The 24,622-nt window shown below is 47.2% G+C and overlaps 1 protein-coding gene across 12 annotated transcripts in view; it reads left to right on the forward strand.

Moving 5' to 3' along the window:
• LOC143764741 (myosin-10-like) overlaps positions 1 to 24,622 on the forward strand; it is a 225,485-nt gene that overhangs the window by 184,461 nt on the left and 16,402 nt on the right. For all 12 annotated transcript variants that reach the window (XM_077250655.1, XM_077250661.1, XM_077250657.1 and 9 more), the window contains 20 exons: positions 1,631 to 1,700; positions 1,882 to 2,042; positions 2,153 to 2,261; positions 3,398 to 3,529; positions 12,043 to 12,249; positions 12,420 to 12,557; positions 12,789 to 12,912; positions 13,041 to 13,212; positions 13,295 to 13,507; positions 15,282 to 15,426; positions 16,537 to 16,743; positions 17,634 to 17,738; positions 17,848 to 18,000; positions 18,090 to 18,338; positions 19,133 to 19,345; positions 19,770 to 19,982; positions 20,071 to 20,232; positions 21,160 to 21,288; positions 23,339 to 23,427; positions 24,164 to 24,287. In XM_077250655.1, the coding sequence (XP_077106770.1) occupies positions 1,631 to 1,700; positions 1,882 to 2,042; positions 2,153 to 2,261; positions 3,398 to 3,529; positions 12,043 to 12,249; positions 12,420 to 12,557; positions 12,789 to 12,912; positions 13,041 to 13,212; positions 13,295 to 13,507; positions 15,282 to 15,426; positions 16,537 to 16,743; positions 17,634 to 17,738; positions 17,848 to 18,000; positions 18,090 to 18,338; positions 19,133 to 19,345; positions 19,770 to 19,982; positions 20,071 to 20,232; positions 21,160 to 21,288; positions 23,339 to 23,427; positions 24,164 to 24,287 (3,115 nt within the window). The remainder of the gene's footprint in view (positions 1 to 1,630; positions 1,701 to 1,881; positions 2,043 to 2,152; positions 2,262 to 3,397; positions 3,530 to 12,042; positions 12,250 to 12,419; positions 12,558 to 12,788; positions 12,913 to 13,040; positions 13,213 to 13,294; positions 13,508 to 15,281; positions 15,427 to 16,536; positions 16,744 to 17,633; positions 17,739 to 17,847; positions 18,001 to 18,089; positions 18,339 to 19,132; positions 19,346 to 19,769; positions 19,983 to 20,070; positions 20,233 to 21,159; positions 21,289 to 23,338; positions 23,428 to 24,163; positions 24,288 to 24,622) is intronic.

Raw genomic sequence — 24,622 nt, forward strand, 5'->3', positions numbered from 1 at the left:
ACCTCCAGGACCCCCGAAATACCAATGCTAGCTATGGGGATGGAGGGAATTGCTTTACTTCATAGGTGTGAAGGAAGCCCAGTTCCTCCCACGTCACCAATCCGTGACGTCACTACACAGGCACAGCTCTCCGGTGCCCCCTTTGTCTCTCAGGTCAGTAAGGGAACTGCACCTAGAGCAAATGGCCGCCGGGGAGACTGCCCTGTTACCCACGCTGGGTATTCTAAGATTCGCAATCAGAGTAAAAGGATCAGCCCAAAATTAATTTATGATTTAATTGCCTTAAGGGCGCACTAGGTAATTACAAGAAATATAGAGTCAAAATATATCAAGAGTTACAGTCAGAGTAAAATATAACAATCATAAGACAAGGCTTAGAGGTATAAAGCTGGAGGTCAATTTACCAGGTTGAAGGTCGCTTGTGGAAGCCAGGGGGCTCAGCATTCCGCAGGTCCAAGACTTAGTTGCCGGGCAGCCCCCAGAAAGGGTGTGCTTTCTCCCCTCTGGCTGGCATATGCCCTGTTCCTTAGTTCCTTAGTTAGTCATCTTCCTCTGTTCTGCCCCACTCTCCAAGTGCCCCAGCTCTTAACCCTGCTGTGTCCCTCCCCCTGTAGCTGGGTGGGCTTAGCAATCTCCACCCCTCTGCCTCCCTGCAAGATTTATTCCACTCTCTAATACCGTAAATGGGGTAACTTCTCTCAGGATGATCGGATCAGTACACGGGCAGTACCAGCGCATGTGGTTTGTTCTGCCGGTCGTACAGGGATCAAACCTGGACCCATTCGGTCGCTGTGGGAGGCTGATCTCTATATCTCGGGTTTCAGAACTCCCACAGGCCCGGGAGTCGCACTGTCAGATGCGCAATTTCTTTAGGGCGAGGGGGATATTTTTTATGAGCCGGTACCTCGGACGATGCGTCCATAATTCACGATTCCATGTTGAAGACGGTTCGACTGGACGGCCATAATAGATGTGTATCCTGTGGCCACTTGACATGCGTGCTTTAATTAAGCCCCTCAGGCACCTCTATGTCCCCTGCTGGTGTGGCTTCCTCACTCAGGCTTTGAAATGCCAACTGCCTGCTATATGGCACTCAGCCCATTACCATACTAAAAGGAACTTTATTCATTAGAAAAGGTGGGGGCCAGGAGCGCTTCTCTCTGCAGACCTGTGACCAGGGGACAAAATGGAGTCACGCCAATCTCTGTTAGTATGCCCGTCCAAGATGGCGGCTGTTCCCTCATCACAATAGGCCCCCGACTTTTTGTAGCTTGTGAGACATTTTAAATATGACAGAGGGTCTTCAGCTTACAACACATTACTGGGAACAATCTATTTAAGATGTGAAGAATAATATTACCTCGATTGAAATTTCTATGATTTTGAACGTAGTGCCAAGTTCTTCTGTGAGCTTGCTGGTCACAGTAGTGTTCTGGAGCTGCCACGGTAAGGTGGAGTGTCTCATGGGGGACTCGAAGGCCAGCAGCTTCATAGCAACCATTGTTTTATAGTATGTTTGTAATAAGTGTCGGTGTAGAAGCTGCAGCTGAGGCACGGTCCAGATTATAAGTGACGGTAAAGTCATGTTAAATAATGTTTTAACTAGCAAAAAACATATATTTTTCTTTAGATACGAGATCCTGACACCAAATGCTATCCCCAAAGGATTCATGGATGGCAAACAAGCATGTGCAATAATGGTGAGGATGTATTTCACTTATACACCAATTATGTAACCAGATCTGGTGGCTTTTCCTGGATAACATTAGCGGATGGTGGATATCCAGCTCATCAGTGGACTTCATTCGTCCTATAATTGTAATGAAAGCTTGTAGGACTTTTGAGGAACCATTTTATGTGACAATTATTTTTGGTTTGCAGATCAAGGCTTTGGAGCTGGACCCCAATCTATACCGCATAGGACAGAGTAAAATTTTCTTCCGGGCTGGTGTGTTGGCTCACCTGGAAGAAGAGCGAGATCTGAAGATCACAGATATAATTGTCCTCTTCCAGGCGGCGTGCAGAGGCTACCTGGCCAGGAAGTGAGTTATAGCATATTGGTCCACGGGACCCCGGCCTTGTGGCAGCCAGAGTATATGTGGTTATGTTTTACATACTGAATAGTACATTGAAAATGTTTTCTTCATCTCAGAGCTTTCTTCAGAAGGCAGCAACAAATGAGTGCACTGAAGGTGGTTCAGAGAAACTGCGCTGCGTACCTGAAGCTGAGGCACTGGCAATGGTGGCGATTATTTACCAAGGTTTGTAGTTATCTAGGTGTCTTTCACCTGTCCACTTTTCAGGATCCACGCCACTGTGTTGTCTCTTATAAAGAACATTGGAGATATGTCTCTTCTCCAGTCCCTGGTGGTTGTGGCACCACATATACACATATAATCACACACACATGCGGGTAAGTGTACAGGGACTGGATTAGGTTACACGGCCACTGGTTGTTGCGTTCTGCATGACTGTGGATCAAACAGAACACAATATCATTCAAAGAGGTGGTCCCCATGTTTATTAAAGGGGTATAGCAAGTTCTCACCTATCCCCAGGATATGTCATAATTGTTAGTTTGGTCTCACCACTAGGACCCTCACTGATCTCCAGATTGGCGTCCCATATCCCCCATTCAAGTGGAGTGGCGGCTGTGCCTGTGCGCTGCTGCTCCTTTCACAGTTGATAAGGCTAGGTTCACATTGCGTTAGTGCAGTCCGTTCAACGCATGCGTTAAAAGGACTGCGTTAACGCAAGTGCCGAAAAAGATCGCGCTAGCGCAGATGCTTCATCTGTGCTAGCGGTGACGGACCCGAAAACGCTGCAGACCGCGTCTGAAGGTCCGTCACAGAATGACGGCACATCGCTAACGCATGCCGATTATGACATGCGTTAGCGATGCGCTACATAATGGCAGCTAATGGGTGCGCTCACGCATCCGTTACATAGCGTTTGTGCCACTATGTAACGGATGCCGTCAGCACATTGCCATTAACGCAATGTGAACCCAGCCTAAGTCTGATTGGGGCTAGTGTCATGCCTCACTCACCACCGCCATCTGCTTCATATAGACTCTGAAGAGAGCGGCAGCGCACATGCAGGGCCACATCTCCATTTGGACCGATATGGCTTTTGATACAGGTTCCCAGTGGTCTGACTATCTAGCAGTTATAACCTTTTTGTGGACAGCAGATGGTTTATCTGATTAGCCCCGTGATTTTGACTTCATCCTGTAAGCATGCCCTCTAACCTTTCGGCTATATGCTACCTGCAGTTTTCCATCCAGCCCCCTCTGTCTAAATTCTATGGAAATGTTGCTTCATCTGTTAATAACTATAATAATTAATATGCAAATATTTCTTTCCATAAATGACAGAAGAAATATTTCTTTCTGTAGGTGAAACCCTTACTACAAGTAACACGGCAGGATGAAGTAATGCAGGCGAAGGTAGTGGAGCTGCAGAAGGTCAAAGATTCCCATCTGAAGACTGAGATGGAACTTAAGGACATGGGAGGCAAATTCCAGCAGGTGAGAGCGAACGAGCAGTAGGACCCCTATGGCCCTTTGTCTTCGGACCCTGATTTGCAGACTATTGACTGCTGCACTCAGCTCTGCGGTGAAGCTGAGTGCTGGCTGCCACGTTGTACTGTATGATGTGATGTCTTCAGAAATGGTGGTCTTTCTATATAAAGACTTTTCTTTCACTTGCAATTTTATTTTTATTACTGAACGACATATGAAACTGAAGTGCCAATGATCCTGCCGTCCTGTATACAGATGTGGTCACAGAGTACAGCAAGCGATGTGCAATCTGTTCCTTCTGCCCTTCCTTCTTACTAACCAATACCAGCATAAAAGACTGCGCAAACAAGAGGAAAATATTAGAGACACACTCTGAAACTAATCTACTAACCAACATCTGAAAACGAGTTCACACAAAGGTCTCATAAAAACTAACAGTTTATTAAATACTAGATGGTGGCCCGATTCTAACGCATCGGGCATTCTAGCATATGTATGTATGTATATAGCAGCCACACAGTATATAGCACAGGCCACGTAGTATATAGGAGCCATGTAGTATATAGCAGACAAATACTACGTGGCCTGTGCTATATACTATGTGGCTGCTATATACATACATACATATTGTAGTATACCCGATGCGTTAATACAGCCCAAACAGTATATAACACAGCCCACGCAGTATATCGCAGCCACGCAGTATATAACACAGGCGACGTAGTATATAACACAGGCCATGCAGTAAATAACACAGGGCACGTAGTATATAACACAGCCCACAAAGTATATAACATTGCCCACATAGTATGTAGCACAGCCCACGCAGTATATAGCAGCCCACGCAGTATATAGCAGCCCACGCAGTATATAGCAGCCCAGGCAGTATATAGCAGCCCAGGCAGTATATAGCAGCCCACACAGTATATAGCAGCCCATGCAGTATACAGCAGCCATATAGTATGTAACATTGCCCACACAGTATATAGCACAGCCCACGCAGTATCTAGCAGCCATGTAGTATATAACACAGGCCTCATAGTGTTTAGCAGTGTGGGCACCATATCCCTGTTAAAAAAAAAATAATTAAAATAAAAAATAGTTATATACTCACTCGCAGGGATCCAGCGAAGTCCTGGCAATGTGCGCGCGGCTGCCACCATCTTCCGTTCCCAGGATGCATTGCGAAATTACGCAATGCATCTCTGGGAACGGAAGATTGCGGCAGGCGCGAGCGCATCGTCCGACGACGGAGGGTGAGAATAGCCGTTTTTTTCTTATTTTTAACATTACATCTTTTTACTATTGATGCCGCATAGGGAGCATCAATAGTAAAAAGTTGGGGACACACAGGGTTAATAGCAGCGGTAACGGAGTGCATTACCCGCGCCATAACGCGGTCCATTACCGCTGGTATTAACCCCGTGACTGGAGGGGAGTATGCGGGCGCCAGGCACTGACTGCAGGGGAGTAGGGAGGGACTAATTGGACTGTGCCCGTCGCTGATTGATCGCGGCAGCCATGACAGGCAGCTGGCGAGACCAATCAGCGACGCGGGATTTCCGTGACGGAAGTTGCAGACAGAAAGACGGAAGTACCCCTCAGACAATTATATATATATATATATATATATATATATATATATATATATATATATATATATATATATATATATATATATATATTCTTAAAAATGATTTAAATACAAAAGACACACGCATATACCAAACCGAATTTCTCCTACGTATCATTGGGGGACACAGGACGAATGGGTGTTATGCTGCTGCCACCAGGAGGACACTAAGTTAAACACACACAAAAGATTAACTCCTCCCCTGCCGTATACACCCACGGGCTGGAGAATCCGGAGCCAGTTCTTACTTAGTGTCTCAGGAGGCACTTGGGTCCTCAGGACCCCACCAATTTTTAATTTATCGGAGAGAAGGGGGCGACAGGCAAATTTTCAGCTCTGATCTCCCCCGCACCAACAACGGGCAAGTACATGGAGCGTTCCTCCTGTATCCTTTCCCGCGACGATGGATGCCAGCCCTGGCTCACTTTTCAGTGTGGCGACGGTTCCTTAGCGTTCCGATCTCCCTCCCTCCCTCTCAGGCGACCACGGGGACTAATCATCCACCTAAGTTTCCTGGAGCCAGGGCACAGCCGGACAGAATGACATGGCGTCCGTGCAGCCGCCCACTGCATCACCACTGAATATAGCGGACGACGCATGGCGGCAGAAGCTCTCCACCCTCTCCCTACCAAGGTGAAGGTGGATGGAGCATTGGTTCCATCGCACAGGGTAAGTGCGGGGGCCGACGAGCTGACAGGGGGGGGCCCCTTACTCTCTTACTAATGCGGCTCTGCAGCCGCGGGGCAGCGTTATAATTCTGAGGGGGCACGGCGGTCTTTCCGGCGCTCCGTTGGCGCGGTGGCACCTCGGCCCGGTCCGGACTTCAGCGCCCGCCTACATGCACGCCTACGTCCGCCCAAGACACGCCCCCTCCCTGGGCGCTTCTCGCTCCCGAGAAGCGCCCTTCTCACATCTCGGCGGCCATCTTGGACCAGGAAGTGCGCTGGCGGCTTTGCAGCAACGCAGTGCACAGGACATCAGGATCTCCCTGCCAGGCCACCGCAGAACTTTGGTGAGACGCACTCAGTAGGATTGTCTCCCCCCCTGCCAGTACGCTCACTTAATCACAAATATGTCACAGTCTAAGCAAAAACGGGCTGGAAAGACCCACTCCGTTATTTTTGCTGTGTGCACCTCCTGCAAGGTATCTCTGCCCCGAGGTCACACTGACCCGCTGTGCACCGCCTGCGATATGTCGGCGGCTCAGGTTACTCCGGCCTCTGACCCGGAATGTAGCGAGCCTAGTACCCCCGCATGGGCGTCCTCCCTCGCTCGATCTGTGGCAACCTTGGAAAGGACGATACAGTCTCTCCGTGAGCCGTCCCTTAGCCAGGGCACTTCCACGGATGATATAACGCGGTCTAAGAACCCCTCTCGGCCTAGAGGTCGTACCGTTTCCAGAAGCCCTCACTCATCCAAAAAGAGGTCCAGGGTAATATCTCCGGTCCGGGATCAGCCTTCCGGCTCAGAGAGCGAAGTCTCTCGTCACTCATCCCCGACTCATAGCAGAGAATCCCTCCTGGACGACGCGTCCAACGCGTCCTGTTCCCCAGAGTATCATCACGATCAAGAGACTTTAGATTCTCTCATAGACTCTGTAAGTCAGACACTACAGTTAGAGGAGGAAACCCCGTCCAAGGCGGTTCATCCCGTATCATTCGGGCGAACCACAAAGGCTCATAAATTTTTTCCTACGCAACTTCAATTTAAGGACATAGTCGATCACCATAGAGTCCGTCCGGATAAACGTTTCTCAGGACAGAAGGCTATGCAATTGAAGTATCCGTTTGCTCAGGCACCCTCCGTGGACCCGCCAGTGTCGCGGCTAGCCACCAAGGCGGTTCTATCCTCCTCTGAGGGTGCGTCCATCAAGCATCCCACTGATAGACAAATTGAACAGATGGCTCGCTCGGCCTTTGAAGCCTCCTCGGCTTCTCTCTTTCCCTCTTTTGCCGTCACGTGGGTTGCAAAAGCTATGTCCCATTGGGCCGAGTCTTTATCCTCTACAGCACTACGTGCCGACTTACCCCCAGAGATTTCACACCTGGCCACTCAGATCGCTAGAGCGGGGGACTTCGTAGTTTCCGCATCCTTAGACGCGGCCAACTGTGCCTCACAGGCAGCGGCCAATGCTGTCACGATCCGCAGATCCCTTTGGCTCAGGGACTGGAAAGCGGACTCGGGATCCAAAAAATCCCTCACGTCTCTTCCATACCAGGGCGAACGCCTATTTGGGGACAAACTAGACAAAATAATCGCAGACTCCACAGGAGGAAAGAGCAAATTCCTTCCCCAGCAACAAACTTTTCGTCCCTTTCGCAACCAACAGGGCCGAGGCCGATATTTCCGTTTCGGCTCCAATTGGTCCAATCCCTCCTCCGCGCCACCCGGCGTCGGGAGAGGTCAGCGCAAGGACAGAGCCTCCCAGCCGTCTTACAAACCTTCTCCCACTTGGAGAGGCAGACCCAGACAACAGGGATTCCGAGGGTCCAGACCTAACAGGTCTCCACCTCAATGACTCTTGGCAAACGCCGAAGGACACCGACAGAGTAGGCGGCCGCCTACTCTTCTTTCGGGACGCGTGGCTCTCGGTAGTTCCCGACCGATGGGTCCGCGACCTAGTGTCCTCCGGTTACAAGATAGAGTTTGTCTCTCTGCCCCCATCTCGTTTCTTCCAGTCCCCTCCTCCCAGAGCAAGGGTCTGTCAGTACTTCCAGGCCATAAGGTCGCTATGGGAAGACGGGGTCATCATCCCGGTACCTCAGAACGAGAGGTACCAAGGTTTCTATTCCAATCTTTTCATCGTACCAAAAAAGGACGGCTCAGTACGTCCAATATTAGACCTCAAGCTTCTCAACAAGTACGTCCGCGTACATCGATTCCGTATGGAGTCCCTCCGCTCGGTAATTGCCTCTCTGGAAGAGGGCGAGTTCCTTGCATCTCTGGATGTTCAAGACGCTTACCTGCACATTCCCATCCTACCGTCTCATCAGCGTTTCCTCCGCTTCGCGGTCCAGGGGCACCATTTCCAGTTTGTCGCCCTACCCTTCGGGCTGGCCACCGCTCCTCGGGTATTCACCAAGGTCATGGCAGCTGCCGTGGCCATTCTCCATGCTCGAGGCATAGTGGTGTTGCCCTACTTGGACGACATTCTCATAAAAGGCTCCTCTTTTCGATCCTGCTCAGAAGCAGTAGACGTCACCATAAATACCTTTTTGCGCCTGGGTTGGAAAATCAACTTCAAGAAATCTTCCCCAGTCCCGGCTCAAACCATATCCTACCTGGGGATGATCCTAGACTCCTCTCAGGGTCTAGTACTCCTACCTCCGGAAAAGGTATCCACGCTACAGAGAGAAGTCCGAAAGCTTACCCAACCTCGCCCTCACTCCCTACGCTTCTCCATGAGGGTACTCGGCAGGATGGTGGCGGCAATGGAGGCAGTGCCTTTTGCTGTATTTCACCTCCGTCCCCTACAGCACGCCCTTCTAGCAGTATGGGACAGGAATCCTGCCTCGCTCGACCGCCGTCTCCTGCTCTCTCGCCCAATCAGGCAGTCCCTCAGGTGGTGGACCAAGAGGTCCTCCCTGACTCGGGGGAAGTCTTTCCTTCCGGTGCACTGGCTGGTTGTCACAACGGACGCCAGTCTCTTCGGCTGGGGTGCTGTGTTCCAGCGCCACTCGACTCAGGGTCGCTGGTCCCCGCAGGAATCCCAGCTGCCCATCAACATCCTAGAGATTCGGGCAATCAGACTGGCACTCCGCCATTTTCATCCGTTTCTTTCCGGCCGCGCGGTCAGAGTCCAGTCCGACAACGCCACTGCGGTAGCCTACATCAACCGCCAAGGGGGCACTCGCAGCAAAGCGGCCATGGTCGAGGTAACGCTCATTCTCCGCTGGGCCGAGACCAACCACTCCATACTTTCAGCAGTTTACATCCCAGGTGTGGAAAACTGGGAAGCGGACTTTCTCAGTCGCCACAGCCTCGATCCCGGAGAGTGGTCTCTTCATCCCGCAATCTTTCACCAGATATGCTCTCGATGGGGGACTCCGGACGTGGATCTAATGGCATCTCGCCTCAATTGCCAGGTTCCCGTCTTCATGGCCAGGTCTCACGACCCCTCAGCTTTCGGAGCCGATGCTCTCGTCCTCTCATGGCAGGGTTTCAGACTCCCATACATCTTTCCCCCAATTCCCCTTCTGGCAAAGGTAATCAGGAAGGTCAGGGCAGAACGGATTTCAGTAATTCTCATCGCTCCGGACTGGCCGCGCAGGACATGGTACGCCGAGATGGTGCAACTGGTCTCAGACGTACCTTGGAGGCTGCCGAGCCGCGCAGACCTCCTGTCTCAAGGGCCCATTTACCACCCGAACTCAGAGGCCCTGTGTTTAACGGCGTGGCCGTTGAGTCCTGGGTACTGAGGCAGAAGGGTCTGCCCCAGACGGTTATATCTACCATGCTCCGCGCACGCAAGTCTTCTTCCATGCGCATCTACCACCGCGCCTGGAAGGTATACTTCGCCTGGTGCAGGGATCGGGGACGTTTCCCCCTCCAATTTTCTATTCCTCACATTTTGGAATTCCTCCAATCAGGCGTAGACTTGGGCCTTGCCCTCAGTTCTCTTAAGGGCCAAATTTCTGCTCTCTCGGTTCTTTTCCAGAGAAGGATTGCAAACAGACTGCAAGTCAAGACTTTCATCCAGGGAGTTTCTCATATGGTTCCGCCTTACAGAATGCCCTTGGAACCATGGGACCTGAATCTGGTCCTCTGTGCTCTTCAAGAGCCCCCTTTTGAGCCCTTGCATGAGGTGTCCTTGCTGCTCTTGTCGTGGAAAGTTGCCTTCCTCGTGGCTGTCACGTCTATTAGACGTGTCTCTGAGCTGGCAGCTCTGTCTTGCCAACCTCCTTTCCTCGTGTTCCACCAGGACAAGGTAGTTCTACGGACATGTCCGTCTTTTCTTCCGAAGGTCGTTTCCTCCTTCCATCTTAATGAGGAGATTGTCCTTCCCTCACTGTGCCCTGCTCCTTCTCACCGCACGGAAAGGGCTCTCCACACTCTGGACTTAGTGAGGGGTCTCAGACGTTATGTCTCCAGAACTGCGTCTCTCCGTAGGTCAGACGCCTTGTTCGTTCTTCCGGAAGGGCCACGGAAGGGACTTCCCGCTTCCAAGGCCTCCATTGCCAAGTGGATTCGTTCCGCCATCCAAGAGTCCTACCGTGTCAAGGGTCACGCCGCACCTCCGGGGATCAAGGCTCATTCTACCCGGTCAGTCGGCGCGTCCTGGGCCATCCGGCACCAGGCATCGGCAGCGCAGGTCTGCAAGGCTGCTACATGGTCCAGCCTGCATACATTCACGAAGCACTACCATGTGCACTCTCAGGCCTCGGCAGACGCGTCCGTCGGTAGGCGAATCCTACAAGCGGCAGTGTCTCATCTGTAGCTCGTAGGCACGCACAGCATTTATAACTTCTTGTTGCCCACCCAGGGACTGCTTTGGGACGTCCCATTCGTCCTGTGTCCCCCAATGATACGTAGGAGAAAAGGAGATTTTTGTGTACTCACCGTCAAATCTTTTTCTCCGAGTCAATCATTGGGGGACACAGCACCCTCCCTGTTAGCCTAGTTTGGCTCGGTTATTCTTTTCAGTCGGTGTTTTGACTGTAACATGTTTACTGTTATTATCTGGTTTACTCCTACTGCTTTGTTACCGAACTGGCTCCGGATTCTCCAGCCCGTGGGTGTATACTGCAGGGGAGGAGTTAATCTTTTGTGTGTGTTTAACTTAGTGTCCTCCTGGTGGCAGCAGCATAACACCCATTCGTCCTGTGTCCCCCAATGATTGACTCGGAGAAAAAGATTTTACGGTGAGTACACAAAAATCTCCTTATTCCTAGAAGTGGCACCAGTGACATGTACCAGTGACATGTACAAAGTGAGAGATTTAAAGTAACACAACAGATTCCAAATAGGACAAAGAACCCCATCTACGTAATAATTTCAGTCAACTAACAAGTGTCATGACTGGTACTAAATAGTTTAGTGAAAAAAGTGCATTATGTAAGTACTTACACACAAGATGGTATGTCAGCGAAAAAGGGTGTTCTTGTACTTGCGTCCTGGTCCACCAGCCCCAACGCACGTTTCACCCAGAGGCTTCTCGCCTAGCCAAACCCGATCTCACACTTTGCACTGACGAGGGGCAGTACCCCGAAACACACTCTGCAAATTGAGATTCTGGTTTGCCTTTTATCCTATATCATGTGACAAGGCTCGTTAAAGGTTCGACATTGACTTTTAGGATTGCTGCTTCCAATAGGTGTCACTAGAGTTCTAGTCCTCTTCCTCTCTGAGGAGACAATTTGCATATTTCCCAGAGGAGCATTGCGGCTTTAAGACTCCTCATCTCTGCATGCTTAACCTGTCACTCTCCGCAATGAGAAATGATACTTCTTGGAATCTATTCGCTAATAATTTCCCAGCTTTATTGTCTTGAGAATAATAATATATATACATTTATGTCAAGCACAGTTTATAGTGGTGTCCTAACATACAATTTAAGGGATTTGGTCAGAAAATATGTCTCATCTGGTTTCCCATGTGCCCCACTTTCATGGGACTATGATGAACAGTCTTACGTTGCAGACGAGCACCATTGGTCAAACATATCATATCAATGTGCCACCAATGTTCTTGGCAGAAAACCACAGGAGAATGCTGCTGCTGCTAATCAGAAGTACTGCTGCCCTCCGTATCGTGTAATCTCAGCCATTTACAATCTCATACTATAGCGCCATCTTTGTGGTGGTATTCTCCAGCTGAACAGAAACAAAGGACATAAGTCTTCGTTTTAACGATAATATTGCATATTTCTCATGTTTCCTTATTCTAGTTGGTGGAAGAAAAGAATATTCTGGCTGAACAGCTTCAAGCAGAGACAGAACTGTTTGCCGAAGCAGAGGAAATGCGTGCCAGACTAGCCGCAAAGAAGCAGGAGCTGGAGGAAATCTTGCATGACTTGGAATCTCGGGTGGAAGAGGAGGAAGAGCGGAATCTACAGATGCAGAATGAGAAGAAGAAGATGCAGCAGCACGTGCAGGTAATGCAGGAGCGGGACCGTGGCCTGCAGCAATCATATTGTGTGACTTTAGTGTGTATTCATTTATTACAGACTTATCTACATATATATGCCATTATACATATAGAATATTCAGAATGATACCGCTATATTACATGTGTCCATTTTCTGCTGTTTTTTGTAATATTCAGGACTTGGAAGAACAGCTGGAGGAAGAGGAGGCCGCTCGGCAGAAACTACAGCTGGAGAAAGTAACAACAGAGGGGAAATGTAAGAAGTTGGAAGAAGATGTTCTCCTATTGGAAGACCAAAATGCCAAACTCGCTAAGGTATGGGAACCTGGTGCACTCAGCCGCCGTGGACTATATGGTGGAGATGCAGAAATATTAAGACGTCCTGCATCAAAGTCTTGACCAACAATTTGGTACAACGTAATAGTTGGCATGGAGGACCCAATTGACTGCACAAGGCCTGTGAACACTGACAATACAGAGAAAACCTTGCTGGTTTTTTACAACACAATATGCTAGACAACAATGTATTGCTTTTTATTGTAACAGGAGAGGAAGTTGATGGAGGATAGAATTGCTGATTTTACTTCAAACATGGCTGAAGAAGAAGAGAAAATAAAGAGTCTAAGCAAACTGCGCACCAAGTATGAAGCCGTCATTGCCGATATGGAAGGTACAATGTCTCCATTAATGGTTTGGCTTAGAAGCCATGAGATGCTTAGCACTTGTGTTCCTTCATAAAAGACAATGACTAATAGCAAAATATTATCTAATGTTTGTGCTTTATGACAAACATTTCAGATCGTCTAAAGAAAGAAGAAAAGGGCAGGCAAGAGATGGAAAAAATGAAAAGGAAGTTGGATGGAGAAACATCAGATTTACAGGATCAGATTTTAGAGCTTCAACAGCAAATTGAGGAACTAAAACAACAACTGGCCCGTAAGGAAGAGGAGCTGCAAGCCGCACTCGCCAGGTACCCCAATCACTGCTCTGTCTCTTCAGTACGTCTAATATTTACCGATAGGATGATTTCATTGGTCTTGTTCCTTGTGTAGGATTGAAGAAGAAGCAAGTCAGAAGAATAATTTGCTGAAGCAGCTCCGGGAACTCCAATCTCAGATCTCAGAATTTCATGAAGACTTGGAATCTGAAAAGGCTGCAAGGACAAAAGCGGAGAAGCAGCGGCGGGACCTAGGGGAAGAGTTGGAAGCACTGAAGTCGGAACTTGAAGACACTCTAGATTCCACTGCCACACAGCAAGAGCTTAGGTGAGAGTGACCAGGAGGGCTGCAGCGGCAAGCATTGCACACATTTCTAATAAGTGACCCTTCATGTGCTTATTATTGTGTATATCCTTATACCATATATATCCATATCGGCCACAGCAGCTAGCACCTGTTTCACACTTGCTTTATTCTGTTCGAAGGTGCAGGTCAGTCTTTTGTTTCTTGTAGTATACTGTCGGAAGTGATGACTGCCTCCATACTTGGCTCCCACTCTCAACCCAAGGCTGGTTCTAAATGGTATTAGATGCTACCTGCCAGGCGTTTGGCCTGGGAGACGCATGTTTGTAGTTAGGGTCCCATCAGAGAGAGATTGCCTGGTCGCTAGCACTTATTGTGCGCGGCCGTATTCGTTTCTATATATATATTGCACAGACAAGTTGTCATATAAATTTATAAAGCTTGGTGATTATATTATTAGGAGAAGTTGTATTCTGGATATAGATCCTATTTCCCTATCTGTAGCAACACTATACATTTTTAGAAACCTCCATGATCATTAAAAATTTGTCTTGAAGAAAATCAGTAGATAGTAGAAAGGTAGGAGGGGGATGCAGCTGCAGGTTCTTAGTATTTCCAGGTAAAGGAATGATCCTGCTAGGTTGATCTTTCCAACTTAGCAAGCATGTAGACATGAAGGGGAGAGACAAAAGCAGAAATTTAGCCTTAAAGGCTAAGGTGTATAGGACTGATGGAGATAGCTGAGCAGTGTACTCACTGAAACTTGTTAGTCTTGACATTCAATGGAGATGCTTCACCCAAGGCTGTTCATCGCTTTGTCAAACTTCCACAGAATAGGGCCCTGGGACCCCTGAATTTGTCACAAGTAGTGGTCCCAGCAGTGAGCTCCCACTGATCACACATTTATAACCTATTCCTTAGATAGGTGATAGTGTTTTTCATTATTTCTTTTCTACAAAATTGGTAATATCCTTTAGATAGTTTCACAGTATCTTCTCTATATCAGTCATACAGGCTATAATCTGACATATATAGGTGGGAAATGTGAAAGGCCCACGCAGGCAAAGAAGCATAAAACAATGTTACATCTCCGATATGCGTCGTTCTGTAGCCGTTGTGTAGGTGGGACATAGAACTGATCAGTCATGGCTGTGCTCCGATGTGAGCGGTGCTCTGATGTGCGCGGTGCTCCATGCGTGGTATGCTCCGATGTGCGGTGTGCTCCGATGTGCGGTGTGCTCCATGTGCGCGGTGTGCTCCATGTGCGCGGTGTGCTCCATGTGCGCGGTGTGCTCCGATGTGCGGTGTGCTCCGATGTGCGTGGTGTGCTCTGATGTGCGCGGTGTGCTCTGATGTGCGCGGTGCTCCATGTGCGGTGTGCTCTGATGTGCGCGGTGCTCTGATGTGCGCGGTGCTCCATGCGCGGTGTGCTCCGATGTGCGCGGTGTGCTCCGATGTGCACGGTGTGCTCCGATGTGCGCGGTGTGCTCCGATGTGCGCGGTGCTCCATTTGTGCTGTGCTGAAGCCCACTGGTAACTTCACTGACTTCCTACTCAGCCTGTAAATGTGCTTAGTGGGTCGTCAGTGAAGTGGTCCTGATTGCAGCGCAGGCTTTAGGCTGCTTCTGTGCCCCGTCCACATAACTGGATCTGAGCAGTGCACATTGGAGACAGAAAATTATTTCTTACCGAAAAATACAAACATGATAGTGTAACATTTTTTTGGCTACCTACATCCTCTTGTGGGACAACTGCACAAAGTATTCAAGTAACTTCTGATTTTTAAATTATATTTAAGGGCAAAACGTGAACAAGAAGTGACTGATCTGAAGAAGAACATTGAAGAAGAATCTAAAGTACACGAGGCTCAAATTGTAGAAATGCGTCAGCGGCACACTCAGGCTCTGGAGGATGTTTCAGAACAGCTTGAACAAGCACGGAGGGTGAGTAAAAAATCTGGGAACTAAAGTACTTTTCCCATTGATAAAGGAAGTAGTAGCACAGATACGGAGGAGGCAGACATGTATAGGCAAGTGAGTGAATTCCCAGGATAGCATGAAACACTGGTAAGACTTGTAAGGGTAGGTGCACACAATCAAAAAACGCTGCAGGTTGGACTCTGTGTGCTTGTGCAGCATCCAACCTACAGCATCCAGATGTTACAGCATAGTGGACGGGATTTCAAGAAATCCGATGTCCAAAGATGCCTGCGGCCCACCCGCAGAGACGGACATGCTGCTCGTCTCTCTAGGCGCTAGTCTCTGTAAGAGAAATGTCACCCATAGAATGTATTGAACGGTTCAGTGATCACAGCGGATTCACCTGCGCTCAGTAGCCGGCTACGCTTTCGATGCAGCAGACATGTGCTGTGTCCAAAGCGCTGCCAATACCTGATCGTAGGCACATATCCTAATTGATTGTGTGGAATAGATAGTCTGCTATTCGATTTGCATTTTATCCATAATTAGATTCAACAGGGAATTACAATTAGAGCTATGAAAAAAGGGATTAAAGCTAAGGCAATGTAGGAAGATGAGCTGTACTTATGGTATCTATCACAAAGGGGAGTCATTGGAAAATTCCTCAGAAATCTAGTGGAAGGGTTGAGTAAAGAGCTTTGAAGTTAATAGTGCCAAGATCTAAATGGCTCAAGAAAAATTATTGCATTTCCTAAAGAAGTTATCGTATGTGAATGCCAAGGAGTTTAACAATAGATCTTACCATCTTTAATAAATCTGAAGTAGTTGAAAAAAAAGATTAAGCTAAAATATGTCATCTGTACCAAGGCAAACAGTTCTTATGGTGGCCATGATGCATATGTGCATATCTTTTCATTGGAAGATGGGATTAAACCGTTGCCTCTTTTTCCTGGCTGCAACACAATGACTATGTTGAAATCTCACATGCCCAATACTTACTTCCCCATCATCTGACGTTAGGGAGTGTCAGACCACCCTCTACAGTTTAGATGATTCAGCCATCCCCCCCAAACTCGATGGCATACATCTCCGGTGTGTGGCTACCTATGCTACATCTGTTTTTTATCTTTTTAGTTCAAAGTGAATTTGGAGAAAGTGAAACAGACTCTAGAAAGCGAGAATGCTGATCTAGTGAAGGAAGTCAAGAATCTTCATGGTGCAAAACAAGAATCAGAACAAAAGCGAAAGAAGCTGGAAGGGCAGGTGTCTGAACTTCAAGTCCGAGTCTCTGAAAGTGAGAAGGCAAAGTATGAACTGGCGGAAAGACTGCAAAAAGTGCAGGTAAGGCTGACGTGTAATATCTGACTGGTGTCCTTTGGTTTCTGATTTATATAGTTTATGAACATTCTTGTCCTTCCTCCACTTGTTTCTACACTCATCATATGCCAAGATGTTACACAAACATGAATAAATGTGGACTGTGAGATGGCAGCTGGACAAGTCCTGAATGGAGTATATGTGTCACTGATATGCCTAACCTTGGTGATGTAAAACCAAGTGAGAAAGCTCTAGCACTGATAGTGCTGAGAGATTTATTTAATGAGACTAGATTCTGGGCCCAGGTTTTAGGAACAGTTGGGAGAGATGGGTGGGACTGGCTGCTCCCATGTTTCCTATCTATGCCTAGCAGCTGATATAAAAGGGCCTCTGGTATGCTGGTCAGACTGCCAGAAGCTGACCAAGTGTAGACGTCTGTTGCTGGTGAGTCTCGGCCAGTGACAAAAGGTGTGTTAATGGTCTAGGAAGGATTCTGTGTTTCCGTCATTGTGTCTTCTTATAGGATTTCCGTTTATGCCAAATAAGGGCTTGTTATCTTCTTTTGCTGGAAGTGTCATGGGCTTTTTGTGTAATAAATCCTCCTGTGTGAACAAGACAGTTCATGCTTGTGTGTATCTCAGCTGCTGCCAAGAGTGAATGAATCCCTACATAATGGTTGCCAGCCATCTCACCTATAGTGCCCAATGTCACAGACATAGCTTACCTTTAATATTTCCAGTTTATGATGTCAGATTGTATAGAACTGATATGTCAGTTTGTGTATTCAAGAGAAGAATATCTGTTCTTGTCCATATACTCCTGACTCCATCACTTTCGCCAGCCATAATAAAATGCATTAGATTAGACTCTGGGATCTTTTTCTCCTGTAACACTTGTGTTTATTATGTTCACAGGCTGAACTAGATGGTGTATCTGGTGCCTTGGGATCCACAGAAAGCAAATCCATAAAACTAACCAAAGATTTGTCCAGTGTCCAGTCATCACTGCAGGACACCCAGGTACGTAGCATCACCTTGTCACCTTGTACTGCACATGTTGATATTCAGCCCCTGCACTTCTTTTATTTCCCTCTTAACCATTGTACCTTTCTGGTTAACCCTAATCCAGGAATTGTTGCAAGAAGAAACCAGACAGAAACTAAACTTCAGTTCTAGAGTAAAACAGTTGGAAGATGAGAAAAATAACCTTCTGGAAAACCTTGAGGAAGAAGAGGCAGCCAAGAGTCAGCTCAGTCGTCAGATTCAGGCACTGCAACAACAGGTAATCGGCGGACCTAAACTCGGATCTCTTCATGAGATGACTAGTCGCCATAACTGGATCTGTCTGTACACATGTTTTATTCTTCTCAGCTACTTGACTCAAAGAAAAAGACGGAGGAACACGGAGGTGCAGTGGAGGGTTTGGAAGAGGCCAAAAAGAAAATGGTTAAGGAGCTAGAGCTTATGCACCAGCGCTTTGATGAGAAGCATCAAACCAATGACAAGCTGGAAAAGACCAAGAATCGTCTGCAGCAAGAGCTGGATGACCTTATGGTTGACTTGGATCACCAGCGGCAAATTGTTTCAAATCTGGAAAAGAAACAGAAGAAGTTTGACCAGGTAAATACAGTGATGGGTATTCGCATATTGGGAATTCACGTGGATGTGTTGCTGCTGAGTAATTACAATGGTTACAAGTGCAATGGCTTCTAGCTAAAAGTGTCACCAGAAAATGGCCCACCGGTTAACACATCTTTGTTCAAGAATGTTTGGTGGGTTTTTTTCATGCCCTTATCTATCTAATAAAAAAAAATTGAAATCTGGCAAATTGAGCCTCATATCGGAGTGCCACTTCCTGCTCTGTAGGGGTGTCTTTTTATAACAGTCATCTAGACTGGATTACCATTCACAGTAGGTGACGGACACCATCCTCTTCCTCCCTGTAGGTCCAATGGTCCGTGTGATTGCTGTAAATGACCTCTCTGAATGTTGCTAACAGCAGCTCAGACACGGGAGCAGGCCTCATAATCTTATACAGAAAATAGTAAAAAATATATACAATAAGAAAGTCCATACATATTGGAAAAAATTATGTATCAGTATCTGGTCTTCATTAGTGAGGCACTGGCGATAGATTCCCTTTAAATGTTTACATCAGAATCAGTTGTGATGTCGGATTGGTCAATGTTGGTGAATATATACATAGACACTTGGAAATTGTACCCATAAAGCTGAAGAATTCTCCATGACAATGTCTTGGAATTGTCAGCGGTGATACACAATGGGGCTTAGTAGGGTGCAGGGTAATTCTGTATGTTCTGGATGCTCCTATGGGCCAGCTGGCGGTATAGGAAATGAGTGCTGGGAACTATTGCTTGTAAACCATTTCACAACTGTTCCTGTGAATTTCTTAGATGTTGGCTGAAGAGAAGAATATATCAGGACGTTATGCTGAGGAAAGAGATCGGGCAGAAGCCGAGGCGCGGGAAAAGGAAACTAAGGCCCTGTCTCTAGGTCGAGCACTGGAAGAAGCACTCGACCAAAGGGATGAATTCGACCGACAGAACAAGTTGCTGCGGGCAGAGATGGATGACCTGATCAGCTCCAAGGATGATGTTGGCAAGAATGTAAGGACTCTCTATACCACTGTCATCTCACAGATTTTAGTGTCATTTTCAAACATTTTGCTGCTTTTCTGATGTTATTCAATGGTGAACATAGAAGATAGGAGACGCTATGACACAGATCCAGGTGTTCCTGTGTAGGAGCGTTCAGTTTTGTTACCTGGGTCTTTTGGACTCTCTGGGATTCCACTCAATGCCTTTTCCATAATCTTAAGGACAGTTTTCTATCATCTTTGTTATTAGCAATGCTGCTCCTCCTGTGCAAATTCAGACTTCTCAGTAGCAAAGGGTATGGTGCTCACCAGGGCTGGATATCCTCTCTAGAAAAGGCTCAAAAAATGAATGAAAATATAGATATTTATATATATATATATATATATATATATATATATATATATATATATATCATTAACATGTGCACTTACAGGTTCATGAATTGGAGAGGGCCAAGAGAGCTCTGGAACAACAAGTCTCGGAAATGAAGACCCAGTTAGAAGAACTAGAGGATGAGCTTCAGGCCATTGAAGATGGAAAACTCCGTGTGGAAGTTAATATGCAGGCCATGAAAGCACAATTTGACAGGGATCTTCAAAATCGTGATGACTCAAATGATGAAAAGAAGAAACTCCTGATTAAGCAGGTGCTTTATATTTCAGGTCTGGATTTCTGCCCGGTGTTATGCTGATCTATGTACATCACCTAATATTTTTGGTTATCTGTTATTTTAGGTGCGAGATCTAGAGGTGGAGCTGGATGAAGAACGCAAGCAAAAGGCTCAGATTGTAGCTGGCAAGAAAAAACTGGAGATTGACCTTCAGAACATGGAAAGTCAAATTGATGCCGCAAACAAGGGACGAGAAGAAGCAGTGAAACAGCTGAAGAAACTACAGGTGATAAAGACATTGCTTGTCTACAATCATAGCGTGGATTTGTTCCTTTTCCTTGGGCTCTGCAATCATTATAACGCTACTTATTTTCTACATTGCTACAAAATTAATTGATTAGGGCCATAAAGACATAATTTCTTCTGTCACCAAATGTTCTGTCACATATTGTGTGATATTAAAGGGGCTGCCCAACTAATGGGAACCTGACCGCCGATCCATGCTGCCTGACCACGTGCAGTATGTATCGGCACTGGCTGTATGGTCTCAGCCATACATGTTTGACTCTGCAGTGTTTCTGAGAAAAACATACTTTTAAAAACCACCAAGGACCAAGACGTATAGGAGTCCAGTCTTACAGTCGGGTCCCCGGCGGCTTTTCCCCACCTATTGTCAGTGACTGACAGGTGTCTTCCTGCGCGCGTATTTAGGGTGAGACCTGTTGATCCAGGGGAGAAAGCAGGGAGAAGCAGTAACTTCTAAAGTATGTCTCTCACTGAAATGCTGCAGTGTTTCACAGTCAAACCTTCCTGGCTGAAATCGGGCTGCTCTTGTCTGATGCCTGCCCCTCTATAATTTGCTGATCAGTGGGTGTCTGACCATTGGGAACCGCACCTATTGGAAAAAAGTAGAGAATTTATCCATGTTACAAAAGTGTGAGACCAGATGCCCTGCTGTCGCTCCACTCATGGTCTATGGAGCTGGCCATGCACAAGGCTCAGCGCCTCCATAGGGAATGACTGGAGCAGTGGTCGAGCATTTGCACTCTGGGTCCATTCTAATGGGGATAAAAGTGCCCCTTTCTGCTGATCAGGTGGGTCCCAGGGGTCAGACCTCACTGATCAATAAGTTATCACCTATCCTGTGGTTTTACGGTATTTTTATTTGACAGTGGAAGTATGTAGTTGATGGTAGATATGATTTATATTACAGCTCCAACTGAAAGAAGTATGGCGTGAAGTGGAGGAAACCCGGTCATCTCGAGAGGAAATGTTCATCCAGTCTAAAGAGAGTGAGAAGAGGCTGAAGAGTTTGGAAGCAGAACTTCTCCAGCTACAAGAGGTTTGTCCCATATGAAAACTTGCCTTCTAAGAAATAAGGAGCCGGGCTCCAATGCTGGGCTTACAACTAGGCTAGGCATGAGTCCATGGTCATCAGGACCCTATTGATAGGGAGCCATGGAGGGTTTCTGATACAAGCTCTCCTTATCACACAAGGAGAACTCCTGCTGGTTTTGGTGGTGAGCCGATGTCTTAGGCCATGTGCACACGTTCAGTATTTTTCGCGTTTTTTTCGCGTTTTTTCGCTATAAAAACGTGATAAAAACGCGAAAAAAACGCTTACATATGCCTCCTATTATTTTAAGTGTATTCCGCATTTATTGTGCAAATGTAGCCTTTTTCTCCGCGAAAAAATCGCATCGCGGAAAAAAAAGCAACATGTTCATTAAAATGCGGAATTGCAGGGGATTCCGCACACCTGGGAGTCCATTGATCTGCTTACTTCCCGCACGGGGCTGTGCCCACCATGCGGGAAGTAAGCAGATTATGTGCGGTTGGTACCCAGGGTGGAGGAGAGGAGACTCTCCTCCACGCACTGGGCACCATATAAGTGGTCAAAAAATAAGAAATAAAATAAAAAATAGTCCTATACTCACCCTCGATGTCCCGCGCAGTGTTCCCGCCTCACCGCTGCACGCTGCCGTTCGGTTCCTGTAGCTGGTGTGCGGCGAAAGACCTGCCGATGACGTCACTGTCCTGTGATTGGTCGTGAGCGGTCATGTGACCGCTCACGTGACCGTGACGTCACGGAAGGTCCTGCGCACACAGACCAGCTATAGGAAGAGGAGCCGGACGCCGGTGAGGAGATGTCTGGGTGAGTATAAGCATTTTTTTATTTTTTTTATTATTTTTAAACATTCTATCTTTTACTATAGATGCTGCATCTATAGTAAAAAGTTGGTCACACTTGTCAAACGCTATGTTTGACAAGTGTGACCAACCTGTCAGTCAGTTTTCCAAGCGATGCTACAGATCGCTTGGAAACTAGCATTCTGCAAGCTAATTACGCTTGCAGAATGCTAAAAAAACGCGAAAAAAACGGAAAAAAAACGCAAAAAAAAAAATGCGGATTTCTTGCAGAAAATTTCCGGTTTTCTTCAGGAAATTTCTGCAAGAAATCCGCAACGTGTGCACATACCCTTACCATGTCACTGCTGACCATGTGTGACTATCTAAGCTTAGCCTGAGTAAGAAACCTCTGAACATACAAGAATAAAGGTACTGTCACACAGTGCAATTTTGATCGCTACGACGGGACGATCCGTGACGTCGCAGCGTCGTATGATTATCGCTCCAGCGTCGTAGACTGCGGTCACACAGTGCAATCACGGCGCTGGAGCGATGCTGAAGTCCCCGGGTAACCAGGGTAAACATCGGGTTACTAAGCGCAGGGCCGCGCTTAGTAACCCGATGTTTACCCTGGTTACCAGCGTAAACGTAAAAAAAACAAACAGTACATACTCACATTCCGGTGTCTGTCCCCCGGCGCTGTGCTTCTCTGCACTGTGTAAGCACCATAGCCGGAAAGCAGAGCGGTGACGTCACCGCTGTGCTCGCTTTCCGGCTGGCAGGCGCTCACAGTGCAGAGAAGCTGAGACGCCGGAGGACAGACACCGGAATGTGAGTATGTACTGTTTGTTTTTTTTTACGTTTACGCTGGTAACCAGGGTAAACATCGGGTTACTAAGCGCGGCCCTGCGCTTAGTTACCCGATGTTTACCCTGGTTACAAGCGAACACATCGCTGGATCGGTGTCACACACAACGATCCAGCGATGTCAGCGGGTGATCAAGCGACGAAAGAAAGTTCCAAACGATCTGCTACGACGTACGATTCTCAGCAGGGTCCCTGATCGCTGCTGCGTGTCAGACACTGCGATATCGTAACGATATCGCTAGAACGTCACGAATCGTACCGTCGTAGCGATGAAAATGGCACTGTGTGACAGTACCATAAGATTTTCCATTTGTCTGCCACTGAGTAATGGCAAGCAATGACATGTGCTATGTCGTGTGTAACAGATAATGGATGATTTTCTTACATTATTATAGGACTTGGCAGCTGCAGAAAGGGCAAAACGACAAGCTCAACAGGAAAGAGATGACCTGGCAGATGAACTGGCTAATGGCGTCAGTGGCAAGTAAGTGTCCGCATTCCACCTCCATGATGAACATTTTAGCTGTAGAGTAAAGGGACTGAGAGTGTCACCTGAACATGATCATGCACGACAAGGTTATTGATGGAGTCGAGCGGGGAGCACAATGTCCTACAACACAGATTTATTGTGACCGAGAAGTTATGTCTGATGTTAAGGTGCTCCGTGTTTTCTGCAGGGTTTAACAACAATCAGCTTGGCATAGGCGTGGACACAAGTGTAATCGATTGACTACATTCTGATGTCAGGCCTACAAGACTTATCTGCACTGATTCATTTCAGATATATTAAGCCTGTCAGCACAAAATGACTGTTCAAACCAAGCACAGACACTTGGTGCACCCTCAGTGTGGCCAACAGTTCAGTGCACCATCCCACCCACTTTTTGCATCTATCTCCACCCCTTCTTTCTTGATTGACAGCTCTGACATTAGAGGAGCCAGTGGAGGGTGGAGATGGATGGAAAATAAGAGGATTGAAAGGCACGCTGAACTGTTCGGCCACTCCAGGGTGCACCGATCGTCACTACTTGGTGCTGACAGAGTCCCTTTAAAGCTACTGATTTGCTTATCTCGCAGAAGATTGTATAAGCTGACCACATTGAAGCAAACTCTCAGCTGTGAGAGGTATCGAGTCTATACAAACAAGGCTGAAAATGGTCATCCAAGAAGTACATCACAGAAAGGGATTCCAGTGTTAACCTCGTCTTATTCCCTGACAGGTCAGCCCTGTTGGATGAGAAGCGTGCTCTGGAAGCCAGGATTGCTCAGATGGAGGAGGAGCTGGATGAGGAGCAGAGTAATATGGAGCTTCTTAATGATCGATATCGGAAGTATACCCTACAGGTAAGATGAGACAGTAATAGGACTAAGGTGCAGACGTAAGAGAGCACGATTCAATGACTATGATGGAACTAACATGGCAGCCAAATACCCAACCAGCCTGTATGGAGACCTGCAGCTGCACCTCTGCCCTTCTATACATGCAGGCATACAGTCTCCAGTACACTAAGCACCGGCACTAGCACACAGTCAGATTTGTGATGGCAGTGTGACATATCAGAAATAGCAATTAATGTTTCTCGTCCTTCTCTTTTCTATAGTTATATGAAACTGGAGCAAAGGACAAGAGGCACTTTTACTAGTAGTATCATGTTTAGCATCTCCATGTAGCTAATGCT

Source organism: Ranitomeya variabilis, chromosome 4 (genome assembly GCF_051348905.1).
Source record: "Ranitomeya variabilis isolate aRanVar5 chromosome 4, aRanVar5.hap1, whole genome shotgun sequence".
Lineage (NCBI taxonomy): Eukaryota > Metazoa > Chordata > Amphibia > Anura > Dendrobatidae > Ranitomeya > Ranitomeya variabilis.